Here is an 18,889-nt window from a genome sequence, read left to right as displayed (position 1 = left end):
ATGATGCGTCTTTGGTGTTCATAGCATGAACTAAAGGAGGATCCATGTGAATCTTTTCATTGTATACTTTATTTACACTATACACTTTTGAACAACAAAAACACTATTACAGCACTATACATTTTTTAAGATTTGTAATTCTAAAGACCAATCCACACCAGTTTGTACAGAAAATATCTTTGCTAAATTTACATAAGTAAAATTCAAATGAATCATATCGATTTAAAGTAAATTAATCGCTAGCCCATAAACCGTGAAACCCCATTGGAAACGTTAAATTCCTCGGGACCGCTAATCTCGTCACGACCGCATCGGATTCACCGATCTTCTTAGCATCCAAAATCACAAGGAAACATCTCTCCACCGAAACCGCATACTGTAAAAAAATACAATAGATTACAATATGTATCAAATAATATTCGTACAAATGCATCTTATAAAAAATAAGGAAAAGTATCTATATATATAAACGTACCTCGACGACGATAATGTAACCATCGTCTTCTTCTCCTTCGCTTGAGCTCTTAGGGACAAACATGGGTTCACCAACGAATCTCCGAGCTCCGGTAGACCAAGTACGGACAGTATTCGAGTCTAGGTCGAACTTCACGACCATATCGAAAGGGAAATGAGGAAGTTCACGTCGAGTTCCCGAAGAGGATGCACAATACATGTATTTGTTCTTTTCTCCTGACCATGATGAGTTGATAACCGGAAAATCTGACGGTTTGTTCCAACCGTTTAAAGGCTCCGCGTCACAGCTCTTGCAGTTTCCGATTGCGTCCAAGGTCATAGACACCTACGTTAGTAATGTTTTTAGTTAATTAGTTCCACATGGTGTTTTGTTTGAAAACATCAAATACTCCTCATAGAAATTTGAGACTTTCATAATGAACAATACTCCATTCGTATTTTTAAAAATTGATGTTTTAGGATTTGCACACACACACATATATATATATATATATATATATTAATAACAATACATAGTTTTATCTATTGATTTGGTTTTGTTTTAAGTTATTTTTAAGTTTTATTTGCTTCCTAATGAAGTTATAATTAACATTCATATTTTTATATCTTAATTTAAAAATTTAAAGCAGAATGCATTATTAAAATTCAATATATATATATCAATCTTTCAAAATACAAAAATAAAATCCAAAACATTATTTTTTAAAATATGGAATGAGATTAGGGCAATCTTATTACCTTAACTAGATGAGGGAGTAGTTTGTCATCTCCGCGGTTCAGATTCATAACAGAAGGATCTAGCTTGCTGCTTTGCCAATCATATCCTGTACGGAAAAAATGTTCAATATCTAACTTTTGATGAACACCTACAAACCCTAACGTGTGGAAGAAGTTTTGAGCAACTATGTTGAACTAGTGAATGTCATCACATGTTTATATTTAGTAACTTACCAAACATTTTCTGAAAATCAAACCAACGGTATGAGCATGCGGAAGCTTGTATTTGAATCTTTAAATCACCGTTGTCCTCTCTAGTCTCATAAGCGTTTCCGGAGTGTATCAGCCATAACTGTGAAGACACTTCCACAGGTACTCTCCAGTCTCTACCTCCCATAGATTTCTCGGAAAATCTTGGGAGGAGATAAATAGGGGAACTCTCGTTGCTTGGGTTCAACGTTAACGCTGATACCATAGGTGACATCCCACACATAGCTGCCATGGAACCTGAGAACATACATTTTTTTTTTGCCATGTGAATATCATATAAATATGAAAAGGGTTTGTAATACAAAAGTTGAAAATCTAGTATAGAGTTGACCCCGGCAAAAAAAGAATAAAAACAAGGTTAAGCCTGAGAATATAAAAATCCATATCAGATTCCTTGTAACGCATTCTTGCATTATTTATAAAGAGTGTGTATTATTTTTGGTGTAAGTGACTTGTAAGTTGTAACTTGTAACAGAAGTAACTGGGTTTATTACCAATTGGATTAAGCTTGACTCTGTTGGCAAATAGTATGTAGTGAGTATCTGTGACAGCCCAATCATGAATCATCATATGATCATCGATCTTGAACTCTCTTGTTTGTATCAACTTGAATTCCGAATCATACTCTGTGAATAATCAAATCTTCCGTTAAAAAAATACTAAAAATTTATTGCATAGTTTTCCAAAAAATTACAGATTAGTTACCACAAAATGTGAAGTTGCTACGAGGTAAGAGCATATCCTCAGCGTTGCAAGTCACCGTTAAAAGTCTATTTCTTCGATCGTCGATTTTGTAATGTGACAAGAACCGTTTTGGCGGCATCTTAAACACACCTAACATAAACAATTTTTTAAAATTATGGTTTGTACTATTAAAGTAAATTAAGTATTTAAGTTTAAGCCGCTGTCTGAATAATGGACTACACGCTTTAATCTAATCAACTTTACTTTTAACACAAAACACACCTTGAAGTATGGGTTTCAACAACCCTGCGGCTGTGTCCCATATATCATGACCAGCAACATCTCTGTCGGAATCATCATCACAGCCGTTGATCGCGACGTTAAATCTCCCGACGGTATCCAACGAACCAGATTCAATCTCATACGGTTCACCACCTTCCCATAAACAAAGCAACCGCCCAGCCCATTTCAAAACGCTAGTATTAGCCACGTTTTTCATCACTTTCGTGTTTCCAAATCGTTTCCCACCTTTTAACACCGAGAAAGGACCTCTATGAGTAAACCGCCACGTGTCAGTAACTGGATCGTGTTCTTCTTGTTTAGCTTCTGTCTTAACGTACTTCGCCGTGAACGTTGCTTTCCGTTTGCTTCCGTCTATGTGAAAAGCACGTAGATAACCGTGACCGTCTAGCGGATGCACCGTTGACCCATGGTCGTCTTCAAAAAGTCCTGGACCGGCTAAGTAATATGTACCGGAAGGGAAATCAACCGGTATTGAGCCATCTATTGGTTTAATTACAACCGGTTCAACTGTCTCCGTACGTTGTGACATGAATAAAGACTGGTAGTCACGAAAAGCTGAAGACGTGGACTCTTCGTGGAGGGTACCGGTACGTCCTAAACCGGTTTCCGGGATGGCTATTGATATGGCAGCACGTGGCGGTGCAAGCGGTGGTGGAGCTTGGTGATGATGAGTCGGTGGAGAGTTTGACGGTGGAAGAAATATTTTCGGCGGGAGAGGGAGAGACATTTTGATCATCATTTTTTTGTAATGTGTAAATTATAGTATATAGTTTATTTCATACACGCAAAGCATATGTTATATATACATAGTGAATAAGATGGATACGTGGCTGTGTGCATGTTCAGCAACTATGGTGGGGTAGAAAATGTTTAGTCATTTTGTGGAAGACTTGAATAAAAATCTGAATATGGCAGACAAAATACTAAACCGTTGCTTTTTTAATATACAAGTTTAAATTCTATTAATTAGTGTGATTAGAGCCAGGAAATGAATATTATTTCGTCACACGACATAAATAATTTTAGTTGTTGCTCATGAAACTTACAGAATTATTGCTAATATTCACTCATAATTCAATATTGTTGATAATAAGAAGACGTGTAGTAAGAATATAGAAGAGTGAAGCAGACAACAAGAACCGAGAAGTGATCACCGACACTCCAAACTTGATCCTCATGATAGATTTGGACAGTTTGTGTTGTATGAATGTGTCTTGTGGATAATTATGTTGTAATTAATATATTAATAAGAGATCTTTTTAACCCGTAATATACTTGTATAAAATCTCCACTAGCATATTGAATTATTTTCTGCGGTCATCTCATTGGTTAGATCAACTAAAATTTATTTTAATGAAGCTTCAAATCGACCCACTTTGGATTATAATCAGTGATTATAATACAATACTTTTGATAGGTAAACAATATTAAACTAATAAAGAATCTCATTATGGTTTCGGGTTTCAACGTTAGAATCATAGAACCCTCATTCATATGTCTTCAGTTTGGAGAACATTTATAGACAAGTCTTTGGAACAATGATATGCAATAAACCATGTCAAACCATTAACCATATGCCGCCCATAAGTATGTGCCATGTCATCAGTTACATGTTTTAAAATTTTCAATATCATGAAATCAGCTGGTTAAAGAGTAAGGGTTTGATATATATAACCATATAGAGTGGGTACGTAGTTGTAGATGAATACAAATGACTAAGAAAGTATATTGAAAGGCTACAATTCGATGAAATTTGTTCTGACTTCAGAAAACACGATTTTTTGCAGATTTTTAATTTTGTTATTAAAGAAACTTACTAATAATATGTTCAACATTAAGAGATGACAAAAAAATATGTTCAAAATTAAGTGTTATTTCTTGTGTCCAGCCAGATTAGGTGCGATCAGTCGATGAGATTCTGATAAAAATACAATACAAAAGTGTATTAAAAAACGAAAGTTTATGTACATGAAATAATTGCAGTATTTTTCATGTTTCTTTCGTTGAATACGTAACTACATGACTGCTCATAAATACATTTTGAATTACAGAAAGATTAAGAGAATCAGTGCAAACGGCAATAGAATGGAAGTGTAATATGCGTTGAAACATAGAAGATGGAACCCGTCGTACCATAAAACACTTGATTAGGAGTTGAGAGTGGAGGGAGGAGTGATGGTGGGAGATTAGTGCTACCAACAAAGAATATTTTAAAACTAAAGAGAATTATTATATATGATTATAGGTTTGATTAAATGTTTAATATTTGACCATATATAGCAACGATGGAGCTAAAGGTGATTGGCGTGGGTCCTCGTATGTCTGCTCTCATCATTTGAGCCGTCGATGCCGGATCTACTGACGTCATGCATTCACACCATTTGTCTGTATTTTGGAAGCTTTGTGATTATTTCCCCAAATGGACTTTCATATTTATCTTAGTACTGTATTTCTCCTTGTGATATTTTTCCTTTATTTGGTAAAAATTTAAAATAAATTATTCTTACAAAGTTTACATTATTTACCATTTTTTTATAAAAGTAGAAAAAAATCTAAAGTATTACACTACAATAATATCAAGCCAACTATGTGTAGAGCTGTTTTTGACAAATTAATAAGTTGAAATCTAAGCTCAAATCTCCACTTGGTGTTCTACTTGGTGCTAAGTAGGCTTTGACGTTCGGTGGTCTGTTCGGTTTCGGTCCGGATGATTCGGATTTTCGGATTTTTGGTGTTATACTCATAAGTATCATTCGGTTTTTACTAATTATCGGATCGGATTCGGTTCGGTTCCTTCCGAGTTCGGTTCGTATCGGATTTAACCAATGTTTAAAATCGTACAAAAATATATATTTAAAAACCTCGAAAATTGACCAATTTTTTTTCAAAATATATAAATTATTTACAAATTTAATTAAAAATTAGTTAAACTATCTAAATTAACTAAAAAGTATTCAAAATAACAAATAAAACAAACTACAAAAATATTTTGAATACTCTAAAATATCTAAATCACCTTAATATATATAAAAACATTTACATATTTAACTAATTTCGGATATCTCTGAATCCTAATTCCGATTTAGGTTCGGTTCGGGTTATAACCAAAGTCCAAAGTAGTAAGTTCATAAGTTCCATTCGGATATTTTTGTAAAACAGTTCGGATTCGATTTCGGTTTTTCCGGTTCGAGTTAAAGTCAGTATTTCGGTTGAGTTAAAAACGCCCAGGCCTAGTGCTAAGAGCATGATTATCCCTATAACCCTTTATGGTTCTTTATTTTTTATTTTTTATTTTTTTTGTCTGATTAAAAAAAAGAGTCAATTGCGGGCCGCCACGTGTCAGTGGGGTCCGCGAACAGTACAAGAAACACCACAAAACCGTTTCTTTTTTCATATCTTTGGGGATCGTTTCTGGTGTTTTTTGGTGGGGTTCACGCGCAAAAAATGGCTAAGAAACCCCCTTGTATACTGGATTAATGGTGCTCTAAGAGCATGATTACTGGGAGGTTCTTAGAGTAGGGTTCTTATTTAAAAACCGGTTCTTAGCTTTTTTAGTTAAAAGTTACGAGTTCTTATATTGCGTTAAAAACTTCGCCCCAAGAACCTTCCAATAATCGTAACGCGTAACAAATGTTCCGATTCCAAGCATGGAATATACTAGAATGTAATACGATGTCGTGTCTATCCGTTGTTGGAAAATAATTGGCCCATCAATGGCCCATTATAGTAATCTCATTCGCCTCGTACACGTGTTGCGTGTCTAGCGCGTCTTGTTCCACGCTCGTCAAATTGTTTGTGCCCCTGCGGTTTCTTTTCCCCGCAGGTTAAGATATGATCCCAAGGCATTGAAGACGACAGCTCTTTGTGCGTGCGTATGTTTCGTTTTGATCCAACATTCCTAAAACTCCAGGTACCTCTCTACATGCCTCCCGAATATCTTTACTTGATTCTTCTTCTTTGAATCGGTTCTTCGCAAACTCCATGACGTTTTTTGTTTGTTTGTATTATTATTTTGCATCCCGTCATCCATCAACCTTGTTTATTATTTATCATCGTTGAAGAATTTAGGGTTTGGTATCGATCGATGGAAAAGACATGGGTTGCTTTTGTCTGATTATTATGTGTGTTGTGTATGTTATTAGAAACTGATCAAAATTAATGGGAGAAGCTGGTCAATCCAGAGAAGGAGAATCTATCACCCCTGTACTTGTAAGTATCATGGCCTTATGGCTTCTTTTTCTCGGCATACTTAAGAAAAAACATACATTGATTTATGCTCATTTTAATGAGATTCTGTTTGGTGTCAGCATAACGTTTACTATATCAATAGAAACAATTAAACTGCATTTATTGATTCAGCTAGGTATTATAAGAAGAAGTATTAGTAATTGATTGGTTGTCTATGCATGATTAGACTGTCTTACTAACAAGCATTAGTTTCCTTTTTGAGTACAGGGCTGTGGAACTGGGAACAAAGTGGCTGCACCACCACAACAATTTAATTCTTTACCAGCTCTTAATGAAAATGCTTCTTATATAAATCAAGCAACTTCTTACTTGGGGAGCTATTTCTCTCACTCTTCAGGTACCCTTTGTTACCTTCTGTTGTATAGTGTATGTACTCAGCATGCATGTTCAATGTTCAGCTGCTAGTCTTTTGTTTCATTTTATTGCGATCTCTAAACATTGCATAACTCAGTATTTCGCTGTTTTTCCATTGTTTTATTCAGTAGAATATGGTGGTAAAGATTCTTGTAACTCTCTTTCTCACCCCCATGAGTTGCTACGATCAACATCAGGAGGTGATGGGGATTCTCCAGTAAGCGTATGCGTTTCTCCTGGTGCAAGGTGTTCAACTTCTTCAGAGTCACCTACTTCTGCAGCCAACAGCCCATCAGCAGAATCTACCGAGACTCCCTCGCAGGCATCAAATGCAATTGTGACATCGAATTGGTTAGGTTTAAGTGGCACTTCCATGTTCCAAGGGTATGTATTATTTGTATCAATCTTTGTTATCAGTGATACTAGTGAGAATGTGAAACTGAAGCATTACAATAATCTCTATACACTGCTTCTTCTTGTCAAAATTTCAGCATTTGGGTGATTGAAATATTACTCCTTAATTATTTTACCAGGCTTATTGATCGGGCACTAAGGACTGTCCGTGGCTCAGCAGATGACATAGGATGGTTACAACATGACCCGGAGATGCCTCCTGCTGAAGATGGAACTGATAGGTTCAATAAAATCCTAGAAGACATAGGGTATATATTTTGACTGTATAGTTGCATGTCTAATATACTTTAGTCTTTGTAACATGCTGTTTTAACTGAATTGCTGCGTTGATGATGTTTTCATTTCCAGGCATGGTGTACACAGGCTTCCAAATACTGTACTGTACTTGTTGGTTCCAGGTCTTTTCAGCAATCATGGACCTCTTTATTTTGTGGATACCAAAACTAAATTCTCAAAGATGGGTTTAGCTTGTCATATTGCAAAGATTCACAGCGAGGTAATCATTTCTAACTTAACTTAATAAAGTTACAGATGGTGTATGTTAGTACCATGACCGGTCATGAGTATAATCAAGTGAAACATCCATCTATGGCCCCAAAATTTTAAAAATAATTTACCTAAACATAAATCCACAAATTTATAAAAAAACAATTATTAAAACTTATATTAAATTGTCTTTATCCCCAAAATCTTAAGGCCGGCGACCATGTAAGTTGTTACATACTGATATATGGAAAAATGTGTTTATATCAGTCTTCGGTTGAGAAAAATGCGAGAGAGATAAAGGAATACATAGAGGAACTATGTTGGGGATCAAATAAAAAGGTTCTACTTCTTGGGCATAGCAAAGGAGGTATAGATGCAGCTGCTGCTTTATCACTATACTGGCCTGACTTAAAGGATAAGGTCGCTGGGTTGGTATTAGCACAGAGTCCATATGGTGGAAGTCCAATAGCTACCGATATACTCCGTGAGGGACAACTTGGTGGTTATGTCAACATGAGAAAAATCATGGAGATTATGATCTTCAAAGTCATAAAGGTTTGTGATAAATTTAGAGGAAAGTTTGGTAATATTAATAGTTTTTTCTCAATTTATTCAGTAGCCTCGTAAACTTCTCTATAGGAAGTGCATAACTTGTTTAATAAATTCCTTGCAAGAATAGGAAAAATAATTTATACACAAATGCTAACTTTTCTAATAACTTTCCTAATAATTCTAAAGATATATATTATGCGTATCTCGTAAACCCTAATCCCCGAGATCTTCATGATGCATTCATTTCATTCTTGTGAAGGGTGACATACAAGCTTTGGAAGATTTAACATACGAAAGGAGAAAACAATTCTTGAAGAACCATCCTCTTCCTCAAGAACTCGCCACGGTCTCATTCCTTACAGAAGCTAGCATTAGTCCAGCGGCTCTAGCCACTTTCTCACACGTGGCACAGGCTGAGCTTCCTCTCACGAAACTTCCAGTGGTAATGCCACTTGGTGCCGCAATGGCTGCTTGCGCCCAGCTGCTTCAAGTCAGATACGGGGAAAAGAGTGACGGGCTGGTGACTTGCTGCGACGCGGAGGTTCCTGGTTCAGTGGTGGTTAGACCAAAACGTAAACTAGACCATGCATGGATGGTTTACTCTTCGTTGAACGAGGCTCCTTTGGAAGCTGATGCTGCTCAAGTTTGTGAGGCTCTCTTGACGTTGCTTGTCCAAGTTCAGGAAGAGAAGCAACGTCAACTCGATTGATATAACGTTCTTTTTTTCTTTGTAACAGTTGATATAACGTTCTTCTAACACAAACTTACATTTTCTTCTTTCGTCTTGAGACTTTAAATTGTTTTTGTTTTATACTACTGTAATTATTGATTAATAAAAAATTCCAACACTTTTTTTAGGGGTGGGCGTTCGGATATCCATTCGGGTACGGTTCGGATTTATTCGGGTTTCGGGTTTTCGGATTTAAAAATTTCAGCCCCGTTCGGGTATTTCAAAATTTTGGTTCGAGTTTGGTTCGGATCTTTGCGGGTTCGGATAACCCATTTAAATTATTTTTAAAATTTTAATATTCATTATACACTTAAAATTTCTCAAAATCTATAAAACAAAATAATATATTACATATAAATTTGTATAATATATGTCAAAATACCTAAAATTAACATATAAACTAGATTTTGACCTGCGCTTTGAAAGCGCATGATTTATTTCTTTTTAAATAAAGATCTTATATACTCCCTCTGTTTTTATATGTAAGTAGTTTTAGCAAAAAAATGTTTGTTTCACAATGTAAGATGTTTACATAATCCAAAACACCTTTTACATTTATTACATGTTGTATGACCAATCAAATAATTCATATTTTTTATTATTGGTTGAATTTATGTATTAAATGCTATTTTTTCAAAAGTAAAAATTTTTCTAATATTCACACTTTTAATTAAAACTACTTACAAATAAAAACAGAGGGAGTAATAAATATGGTCAGTTATAAATATAGTGCGGGATTGGTTATACATATTTTGGTTACAAATATTATTAGTTATAAATATGGCAAGCGGATTAATTATGGATCAATAACTTTTTAAAAATGATAGGTTATAAATATAGCAAATGAATTAATTAAAAAAATCCAAATTAGGTAATGACACTCTTTAAATAACTTCAAAAGCTATGGGCAGAATCCTAGTAGGGATTCTGCTATTGGTTTGATTTGAATATTTGGATAAAAAATCAATAGATATTTCAAGTATTTTAGTGTTTTGAATATATTTTAGCTATTTTAGCCATTTACTTTTAACTATTTATGTATATTTTCAAGTATTTTAGACAACTTAAAAGTATCTTATATATTTTAGATATTTTTAATATATATATATATATATATATATATATTAAATCTTAAAATAAGTAATATATTTAGGTATATAAATATATTTTGGTTACATTCGGGTACCCGAGATACTTCGGTTCGGGTCGGATTCGGTTTCAGTTCTTTAGATACCAAAATTTTGAACCCGTTCGGATATTAATCAATTTTGGTTCGGGTTTGATACTACTTTTTCAGATCAGATTCGGTTCGGTTCTTCGGATCCGGGTTTTTTTTTCCCCCTAATTGTTTTGGTATTTCTGATTTATTTGATTAAATGGGTAAGAATAACTTATTAACGCGATGAGCTTAGATTGGCTTAATTATTCTGCATGTCGTTTTTACTTAATTAATCAATGTTTAATATCTGATTCGATGTAATAGATTGACTTGGGCCTCGCCACCACTGAGCTTAAATTCAACAATGAAAAGGCCCAAAAAACGCGAAGAGCTTATAAAAACAAAACACGAGATCGTACGGTTCAGATCATTTCATACAGCCTCAACGAAACACGAGATCGGACGGTTCAGATAATCTCAAATACCCTGGCTGTAGGCCTGGGATTTTTATCCATAACCGAATACCCGAACCGGAACCGACCCGAAATGGACCGGTTCGGTTCGGTTTCGGTTCTAGGCAATTTATCCGATGGGTATTAGTATTAATTATCCATGGGTATCGGTTCGGTTTCGGTTTTTACCCGAAACCGAACGGGTACCCGTTTAACCCGAATTCTATGCTTAAAAAACATAGATTTGTATCTTTCGAGGGTTGAACCCGGGTTGGATAGGCAAAGCAACAACTGCAATACCACTAGACTAGTTCAACTTCGTTGTATTTAATACATATTACTAATATATATACGATTTCTATTAACTTTTTTTAAAAAAATAAAATAAATAAATAAAAAACTGGTATATAATTATTTTATTTTGTAAATATTTATATAATTCACATAAGAAACGGGTACCCGGAACCGACCCGAAACCGGTAGTACCCGATCCGAAACCCGAACCGAAATTTACTAAGTACCCATTGGGTATAGAATTCATTTATCCGAAAAACCCGGACCCGATCGGATCTTATCCGAACCCGAACCGAATATCCGAAGTCCCAGCCCTACCTGGCTGTAAAAGCGGGTATGTTAATATTTCCAAATTAGTCCTCATAGTTTCACAAAATTATTGAATCGTCCTTCAATTAACTTCATCACTCTCTCGCTCTTGTCACCCTCCTCTTTCTCGCGACTTAGCATCACTCGAACCGATGATCAGACAAGAAGGTGTTATCTGTAAGAGCGAATTAGCGTTTGAGATTGAATTAGAAAACCTGCGAAATTAGGGTTTAATCTTATTCTAGGGAGCTGAGCGATTGAATTGTTATCGGTTAGTGATAGATCGTTTAGGGTTTGCTGATTGAGTGAAAGTTTGGATTTTTTTTTTGGGGGTTTGTGTGTTTGTGAATCTGATGTGAGAGAAAGCTTTGTTCTTTCCCTTTGTTAGCGATTTTTTTTTTTTTTTGTGAATGGCGAGCACAGGCGAGGCGGATCGTAAAAAGCGTCACTTTAGCTCAATATCAACCACAGAGGCTGTAAAGAAACAGCCTTTCTTTTGGCCTTCCTCTGAGGACAAGGTTCTTTCTTTCATCTATCGATGCTTCGTGGTTAAATTTTTGAGCTGTTAAGATTCATTTACCTCTAGTTGTTGCCTATTTCTTTGTAGCTGATTTGATACTAACCATGAGTTTACTCGTTATAATTGTTGAAATGCTGTAACTTTTCATACCTCTAATGTGAACCTTAATGAATCTGTAAAGCAAACTATTTTGTTTGAATGAATTGCAGCGTTTGAGATTTTGTCTTCTTATTATATTTGGTCCTTGGTTTGATACAGCTTGATACTGCAGTCCTTCAGTTCCAGAACCTTAAGCTATCACAAAAGCTAGAGGCTCAGCAGGTTGAGTGTTCCATTCTTGAGGATAGGCTTTCTCAGATCAAAGATAAACAATTACCATCCAGTTCCTGTTTGAAGACTGTTCACAAGTCTTGGGAAAAGGTAACTCTCAGTTAGCTCTGGTCTCAGATGTTATTTTTTTTCTAAAAATTTATAATTAGTGCTTTTGTCGCAGCTTACAGCTGACGTGGAATCATGCTCCATTCGTGTGATTGATTCAAGCATCGGAGCTCACAGGTCTGTTAACAAGGAGGGTATGATGCACTGCACTCTTATCCGTTCAGTTAATTCTAGGACCTAGTTTGTATCTGGTGTTCTATGATACACATGTCTTGAATTGCTACACAGATGGGTCTTCTCCCTCTGTTAAAGACGATTTCATCAACAGGCTACTCGAAACTGGTGCCACTGAGAGCTCTTCGTCTAATACCTGCTCGAATCAGAAGGAAGAAAACAGAGAGAATACATCAAGTCAGTTGAAGCAAACCTTGTGTAACCTAGTAGCCGCGACCAATGATTTGAGGTGTCTGAAGGATGAACTATACCCCACAGCTCTCAGAACGGGTCTTGATAAAGGTAATACTTCCACTACAGTCAATTTTTCAGCTCTTGTCATGGCCTTTATTAATATTTTTAGTATTAACTCAGGTCTTATACGGAATTGGTTTCCTTTCTAGATTTGTCTGGTCAGCTAGCGCTGAATGAGTTGGAATCAGAGATGAAAAGTTTCAGAGTGGTTCTAGATGATGTTCTTGTGAAGTTCAAATCACTTTCGAGAGAGTTGCAGAGTCATCGGGATACTGATGCTAAAGTTAGAGCAGACCTTAAACGAATAAGAGGTAGTTTACTCAGTTAACAAGACATGTAGTAATGGAAGTTGCATCATCAGTTGACTGCTATATGAGCTGACATTATTACTTTACTTGGTGTATTTGAAAGGGGAGCTAGAGAATGAGGTCGTGGAGCTTCAACAATGTAATGGTGAACTGTCAGCACTGAGAGCAGAAAGGGATGCAACATCAGGGGCGTTCTTCGCAGTGTTGAGCCCTGGAAACAAGCTTGCGACCAGAGATAAGGCAAGGGATAAACAAAGGGATCTGCAAAACATGGAATCGATTCTGAAAGACTTAACGGTATATTTTTTTTTTCTTTCTTTATTTGGTTTTGTGTGGAGTTTTGTTTTGATAGCAGCGTGGAGTTTGTAGGTCCTTGCTTCAAGCAGGCTACAAGAGCTAAAAGATCTTCATGAGGAGAGGACAAAGATTCTTGAAAAAATGAGTGTTTTACAGGTCAGTGTATGATCCAATTAGAGCATCAAGCCTATTCCTGTTTTGCTAAAACTGATAAACAAGATTTCTAACAGAAACAGTCAAAGTCTGTGACGGCCATCTCATCTTCTCAAGCCTGCCTTTCTCTGAAAGACCAGCTGAGAAAATCCAAAGAAGCTGTTTTCAAGTATATGGCATTACTTGAGAAACTGCAGGTTGTATCTGGATTGCCATTTTTTTAATTTTGTATTTTATCTTTATAAAATTTATGATTCTGAAGTTATTATCTCAATTCGAAAAAATTTCAGGTTGAAAAAGATAGTATATTCTGGAGAGAAAGAGAAATGAGTATAAAAAGTGAACTAGTTGATGTTGCTCGAAGGTCTTCTTCTGTTGCTGATTCTAGAATTGCTTCTTTAGATGTGGAGATACAGAAACAGCTTGATGACAAAAGTCGAATCAAGACTAGGTTGGAAAATATTTCGAAAGAGCGAGGTAACAAACTCTTATCTCTCACCCACCTGTTTGACTTTGGAGTCTGATTAAGTGATCTGTATATGTCAGGTAGAAAAGAAATATTTGCAGATATGAAGGCGTTGGTGGCTTCGTTCCCTGGGGAAATGAGTTCCATGCGAAGTCAACTAGAGAATTATAAAGAAACTGCTGGAGGTATTCATTCTCTGCGGGCTGATGTACAGTCCCTCTCCGTGGTTCTATGTAGAAAGGTGAGCAATAGTCTTAAACAATGTAAGACGTATGCTGTGCCATTTTATGCTTTGCTTACTTATTAAGCCTAATTGGTGAACAGACAAAAGAGTGTGAAGCATTGCATCTGAGATCGGCTGATTATGCTTCTCAGCTACATGACCTGAATGCTACGGTATGATTTATTACAGTGTGCTACCAATTACTTATGTGTTGACGGTGTTGATATTGGCTAAAGTTACTTGCATTATGTCTTGGAAAAAGTATTGCCAGAAGACAGATTAGCTATTTTAAATCTTCTTAAATGTCATAATAACTTTTGATTGGCAAAGACGTGTACTTGTTATGTTGTTCGCTTTTCAAGTAATGCTGAGTCTGTCATGCAGGTTTGTGATTTGAAGAATAGTCACGAGGAGTTGAAGTTGTTTCTGGACATGTATAAACGCGAGTCCACTGATCCGAGGTAAGCACAGTCATATGTAAGAAGTCCAGTGATTGATATCTAAGAGTTAACTTCTTAGAGAGAAATTTCCTTACACTTCCCTTCTATGTGGACGCATATATAGTATAACTATAACAAGCACTATTATTGATCTTGCCTTTGGACCGAGCGGTTCGAACTTACAAGAAACTTATGTCCATTTTACCTTCACAGCTTTCAATAACTATCTTTACAGTTTCATCAGATGAAATTCTCTTTTAGATGTGTTAGAATGTACTTACTGCATTGCCTTAAGCATTACTGTGGATATTGTGCTGTGGCAGGGACATAGCTGAAGCCAAGGAACAAGAGTACAGGGCTTGGGCTCATGTTGAAAGTTTAAAATCCTCCCTTGATGAGCAGAATCTGGAGTTGCGCGTTAAGGCAGCAAATGAAGCTGAAGCAGTTTCCCAACAAATGTTGGCTGCTGCGGAAGCTGAGATTGCTGATTTAAGACAGAAAATTGATGATTGTAAACGGTGAATTAAATATAACTCTCCCTATGCAATTAAGAAGACTCTTACATATTCATTCTTTTCTGTTTCAGGGATGTGGTAAAGCATTCTGATATCTTGAAATCTAAACATGAAGAACATGGGACATATCTTTCCGAGATGCAGGTGTGCTTATGAAATTTTGTATTTCTAACATATTTTAAAAAAACCTTGATGTTGGGTGTCCATTTACAGTAACTAATCTTCTTTTAGGCAATTGGAAGTGCTTACGAGGACATTGTACCACAAAACCAACAACTTTTACTTCAAGTTACAGAGAGGGATGACTATAACATCAAGGTATCCAAACTCTTCTCCCATTTCCACTAATCTGAGCTATCTCTGTACTTCACACTTAAACGGGTATGTACTTGAATCGGAATGTGAGATATCTTTTTGTTGTTTCAGCTTTTCTTGGAAGGCATAACTTCAAGGCAGATGCAAGATGCTCTGCTCATCGATAAATACATCATGGACAAGGACATCCAGCAAGCCAGTGCATCTGCCAGCTTCCTCTCCAAGAAATCCTTAAGAATTGAAGATCAGGTATTGATGCTCTGCTTATCCATAAATACATCATGTGACGTTTGACTTTACAGGTGTTGTTTCTTGCAGATGAGGTTCTGTACAGAGCAGTATCAGAGACTAGCCGAAGATAAATACCAAAAGTCTGTCACTCATGAAATTCTCCAAAAGAAACGAGCAGACGCTGTGAATGGCTTGGAACAAGCTAGGTCAAAGCTAGGGGAGTCGCATTCCAAAGCTGAGCAAAGCCGGGTTGATTACGGAGCATTGGAACTGGAGCTGGAAATCGAAAGGTAGAGTTAATGAGAATCTGCTTAGAGTCATTAAAGAAACAAGTGTTGGTGATGAAAGCTATTGTTCTCTTTGTGCATTCAGGTTCAATAGGAGAAGGATAGAGGAGGAAGTGGAAACAGTCAAAACGAAAGTTTCTCGTCTTAGATCTCTCGTGGAAGGATCATCAGCCATTCAAAAGCTCAGACAAGAACTCAATGAGTTCAAAGAGATCTTGAAGTGTAAGGCCTGCAACGATCGCTCAAAAGAGGTAAAAGAAAAGACTCACTCTGCTCAGATTAATGATTTGGTTAGGTGCTGATTTGGTCTTTGGTTTGTTGTCTCCTTAATGAACAAAGGTGGTGATCACGAAGTGCTTCCATTTGTTTTGCAACCCATGTGTTCTAAAGATCACAGGAACAAGGCAAAGAAAGTGTCCAACATGCTCAGCAAGCTTCGGACCCAACGATATCAAGCCTATCTACATATGAGAGGGGATGATGCAGCATGGAACAAGCAATGAAAAATCACTTTTGTTTTTGTAATTTTTTGTTTGTTGCTTTTTCAAACTCTTCTTTTTGAGAGCAAAAATAGATTAATTATAGTTTATAAACCCATACACATTTTAGCTCATTTTTATATAGTACATTTGTTCCAATCTGTTTACTTCCACATATCATTTGTTGTATTTCTCTGTAACTAAAGGTTTTTAAAATTAGGTTAACACTATCTAAGGAAACTCGGTTTATTTAAATACTCATGCTGGGACATATTCAAATCTACAATGATACGTAGAAACTGTTAAATAAAACAATAATGAAGATGTATATTTCCTTTTTCGGAGTTACTTCAGCTTTGCTGGGTGATCTTCTTGCTTTTACTTGGTCAACAGAAGCTATGAAAGACCTCAAGTTTAAAAATGTCATGATTGAATTTTCCTCGACTGAAGCTGCGGGTGCTCTTACCAATCCTCTTAATCACCCATGTACATATCAAGCATGTCATGATATTCTCAGAGCCGTCCACTCACTGGTGGGAAGTAGATTGCTAATGATTCATGTTTCAAGTAATGTTGCGGCATATGAAATTGCGTGTAGTGTGATAAGGGATCATCGCCATCAATCGTATGTGGCAAGGTCTGGTCCACGGTGGCTTAGTTCATTCCTACTGATTGAAGCAACTCGAGCCAACTAACCTTCTCTCCTCACTTGCTGGCGCCTCATGTGTTCTTTTTAGCATTATGAAATTACCTTTCTTTGGTTTTCACTTTTCCCAAATGTTTGGGGTTGTCTTTCAGGGCCTATTGGTTCCAAATTGTTTCTTAGTCTCCAAGTCTTGTACTTGCGATACACTATTTGAATCACCATCAATGACAAAAAAAAAAAGATGTATATTTCCTTTCTATTAATTTTTTTGACCTTTTTATTTCTTTATTTCCTTTTTCCCAAGACATGATCATTGGTATTATCCCACATGCTCCTTTTCTACCTTTATTCCTTTAAAAATGGCTGAGATGTGAAAAAAAGTTAATTATTGTGAACCATATGTTCTTAACTATTTTCTTTATGTTAATATTATTCTTCTCAGTTTTGTGTTTCTAATTGCTTGATTTTTTTTTCTTTTTAACCACTTTATTCGTTAAGATAAAGATCACATGTTTTAGCTCCATTCTGTTTCTGTCTCTCAGTTCATAAGTATAAAGTTTCTAATTAGATATCAGAGTTTTTTATATTAGATTAGAATCAAGGTATCATTTCGTGAGTAAGATTCAGTTAATATTTGAATTTTAGTCCATATATTAGATTTAAAACCGAGCTAAAAATATTCAGAGACAGAATATAATTATCAATAGACATGTATGAAGTATGCTAGAAATATATTACACGTGAAAATGTAAGATAGCAAGGAAATGAGCTTGAGTTCCAAAAAAAAAAAAAAAGAAAGGAAATGAGCTTAAACCGCAGCGAAATAAATAATCGTACATAAATTAGCGAGAGAGCTCTCTAATGTCTTTGTAATGCACATTATTGACGAAAGAGGAAAGCAATCATACTCTTAAGTATATCTAAAATGTCCTTTCGCTTAAGTACTTGAATTATGCTTTTGATGGCAGAACTTTTCTATTTTATGCAGTAAATGAATTTTTTAGATCTTTTAAGTAAGTTTGATCAAAAAAAAAAAAAAAAAGAAGATCTTTTAAGTAAGCAGTGCAAATTAGATATAACTCTCTAGTGTCTCCAACATTTAAATCTCACCATTCGCAAGATTATTCACGAGATAAGATCTGTCCCGATTCAAAATATGGGAATTTTAATAATAAATGTGTGCTCTCTATGCAAAACTTAATTAACTCATCCACTGGAATTATGCTGATCCTAGATAGGGTTCTGATTTCTTCAATTCCTTTTTATTTTTTTGAATTAGATGATATTATTAACTAGATTTACAAAATAGTTGCAAATAAAGAAGTATATATATACAATATAGTTGTACCCTCCAATAATATGGAACTATAATATAGTAGCAAACAATATATTAAAAATCGTAGGATTAAAATATAAATTGGACTAGTTACTTGTCTGTACGTAGTTAGGTTTGCATGCTAGAAGATGCCAAACAGCAAATTCATCTGTAATTTTTCAGTGATAGTATCGTCCAGACGATCAAGGTACATGTATTTTTGTTTATAAGGAAATATTTTAGATATTCATTCATAAATATTTGATATCGCCGTTTGACACATTAATATATATACAGATAAAGTAGTATTTTTTTTTTGACATCGAAAGAAATAAACTTAGAGCTATATGGCAGCCTCTTGGCCAGCAAAAACTAGCCAACTCGGTGCAATAGCGTCAACGT

At 35.6% G+C, this 18,889-nt stretch overlaps 2 protein-coding genes and 1 pseudogene across 5 annotated transcripts; 2 read left to right on the top strand and 1 right to left on the bottom strand.

Moving 5' to 3' along the window:
• Positions 1-44: 44 nt before the first annotated feature.
• LOC106370318 (carotenoid cleavage dioxygenase 7, chloroplastic) lies at positions 45-3,426 on the bottom strand. Its single transcript, XM_013810348.3, has 7 exons — positions 2,428-3,426; positions 2,167-2,295; positions 1,956-2,087; positions 1,426-1,698; positions 1,213-1,298; positions 476-799; positions 45-376 (listed from the first exon to the last, which is right to left on the bottom strand). Exons 1-7 carry the CDS (start codon positions 3,185-3,187, stop codon positions 233-235), a joined length of 1,848 nt encoding a protein of 615 aa, XP_013665802.2. The 5' UTR covers positions 3,188-3,426; the 3' UTR covers positions 45-232.
• An 801-nt stretch (positions 3,427-4,227) lies between these two features.
• On the top strand, positions 4,228-9,345 carry LOC125585717 (annotated as a pseudogene).
• A 2,173-nt stretch (positions 9,346-11,518) lies between these two features.
• Positions 11,519-16,687, top strand: LOC106371217 (E3 ubiquitin-protein ligase BRE1-like 1). 4 transcript variants are annotated; one of them, XM_048755298.1, is made up of 20 exons: positions 11,519-11,623; positions 11,870-11,964; positions 12,225-12,386; positions 12,460-12,538; positions 12,633-12,860; positions 12,962-13,123; positions 13,224-13,417; positions 13,490-13,573; positions 13,654-13,767; positions 13,861-14,047; positions 14,117-14,277; positions 14,361-14,432; positions 14,644-14,720; positions 15,023-15,217; positions 15,286-15,358; positions 15,446-15,532; positions 15,641-15,778; positions 15,848-16,050; positions 16,133-16,298; positions 16,387-16,687. In XM_048755298.1, the coding sequence occupies exons 1-20, from the start codon at positions 11,599-11,601 to the stop codon at positions 16,516-16,518; spliced, it is 2,634 nt and encodes an 877-aa protein (XP_048611255.1). In that variant the 5' UTR covers positions 11,519-11,598; the 3' UTR covers positions 16,519-16,687. The 4 variants fall into 4 exon arrangements, with proteins under 4 accessions (XP_048611255.1, XP_013666708.2, XP_013666711.2 ...); XM_013811254.3 differs by having other exon boundaries at positions 11,520-11,623; positions 13,648-13,767; XM_013811256.3 differs by having other exon boundaries at positions 11,584-11,614; positions 13,648-13,767.
• Positions 16,688-18,889: the final 2,202 nt, after the last annotated feature.

Source organism: Brassica napus, chromosome C4, assembly GCF_020379485.1.
Source record: "Brassica napus cultivar Da-Ae chromosome C4, Da-Ae, whole genome shotgun sequence".
Lineage (NCBI taxonomy): Eukaryota > Viridiplantae > Streptophyta > Magnoliopsida > Brassicales > Brassicaceae > Brassica > Brassica napus.
Note: the sequence above shows the minus strand (reverse complement) of the source record. Positions and strands in the feature narration are given on the sequence as shown.

Excerpts from the sequence above, each read along its gene's own strand:
- LOC106370318 (XM_013810348.3), bottom strand. The coding sequence starts at position 3,187 with ATGATGATCAAAATGTCTCTCCCTCTCCCGCCGAAAATATTTCTTCCA. Across the intron at positions 1,699-1,955 it reads AGTCAAGCTTAATCCAATTG|GTTCCATGGCAGCTATGTGT; the intron begins GTAATAAACCCA and ends GTATGTTCTCAG. Across the intron at positions 377-475 it reads GTTACATTATCGTCGTCGAG|TATGCGGTTTCGGTGGAGAG; the intron begins GTACGTTTATAT and ends ATTTTTTTACAG.
- LOC106371217 (XM_013811254.3), top strand. The coding sequence starts at position 11,599 with ATGATCAGACAAGAAGGTGTTATCT. Across the intron at positions 12,387-12,459 it reads TTCACAAGTCTTGGGAAAAG|CTTACAGCTGACGTGGAATC; the intron begins GTAACTCTCAGT and ends CTTTTGTCGCAG. Across the intron at positions 15,779-15,847 it reads CCTTAAGAATTGAAGATCAG|ATGAGGTTCTGTACAGAGCA; the intron begins GTATTGATGCTC and ends TGTTTCTTGCAG.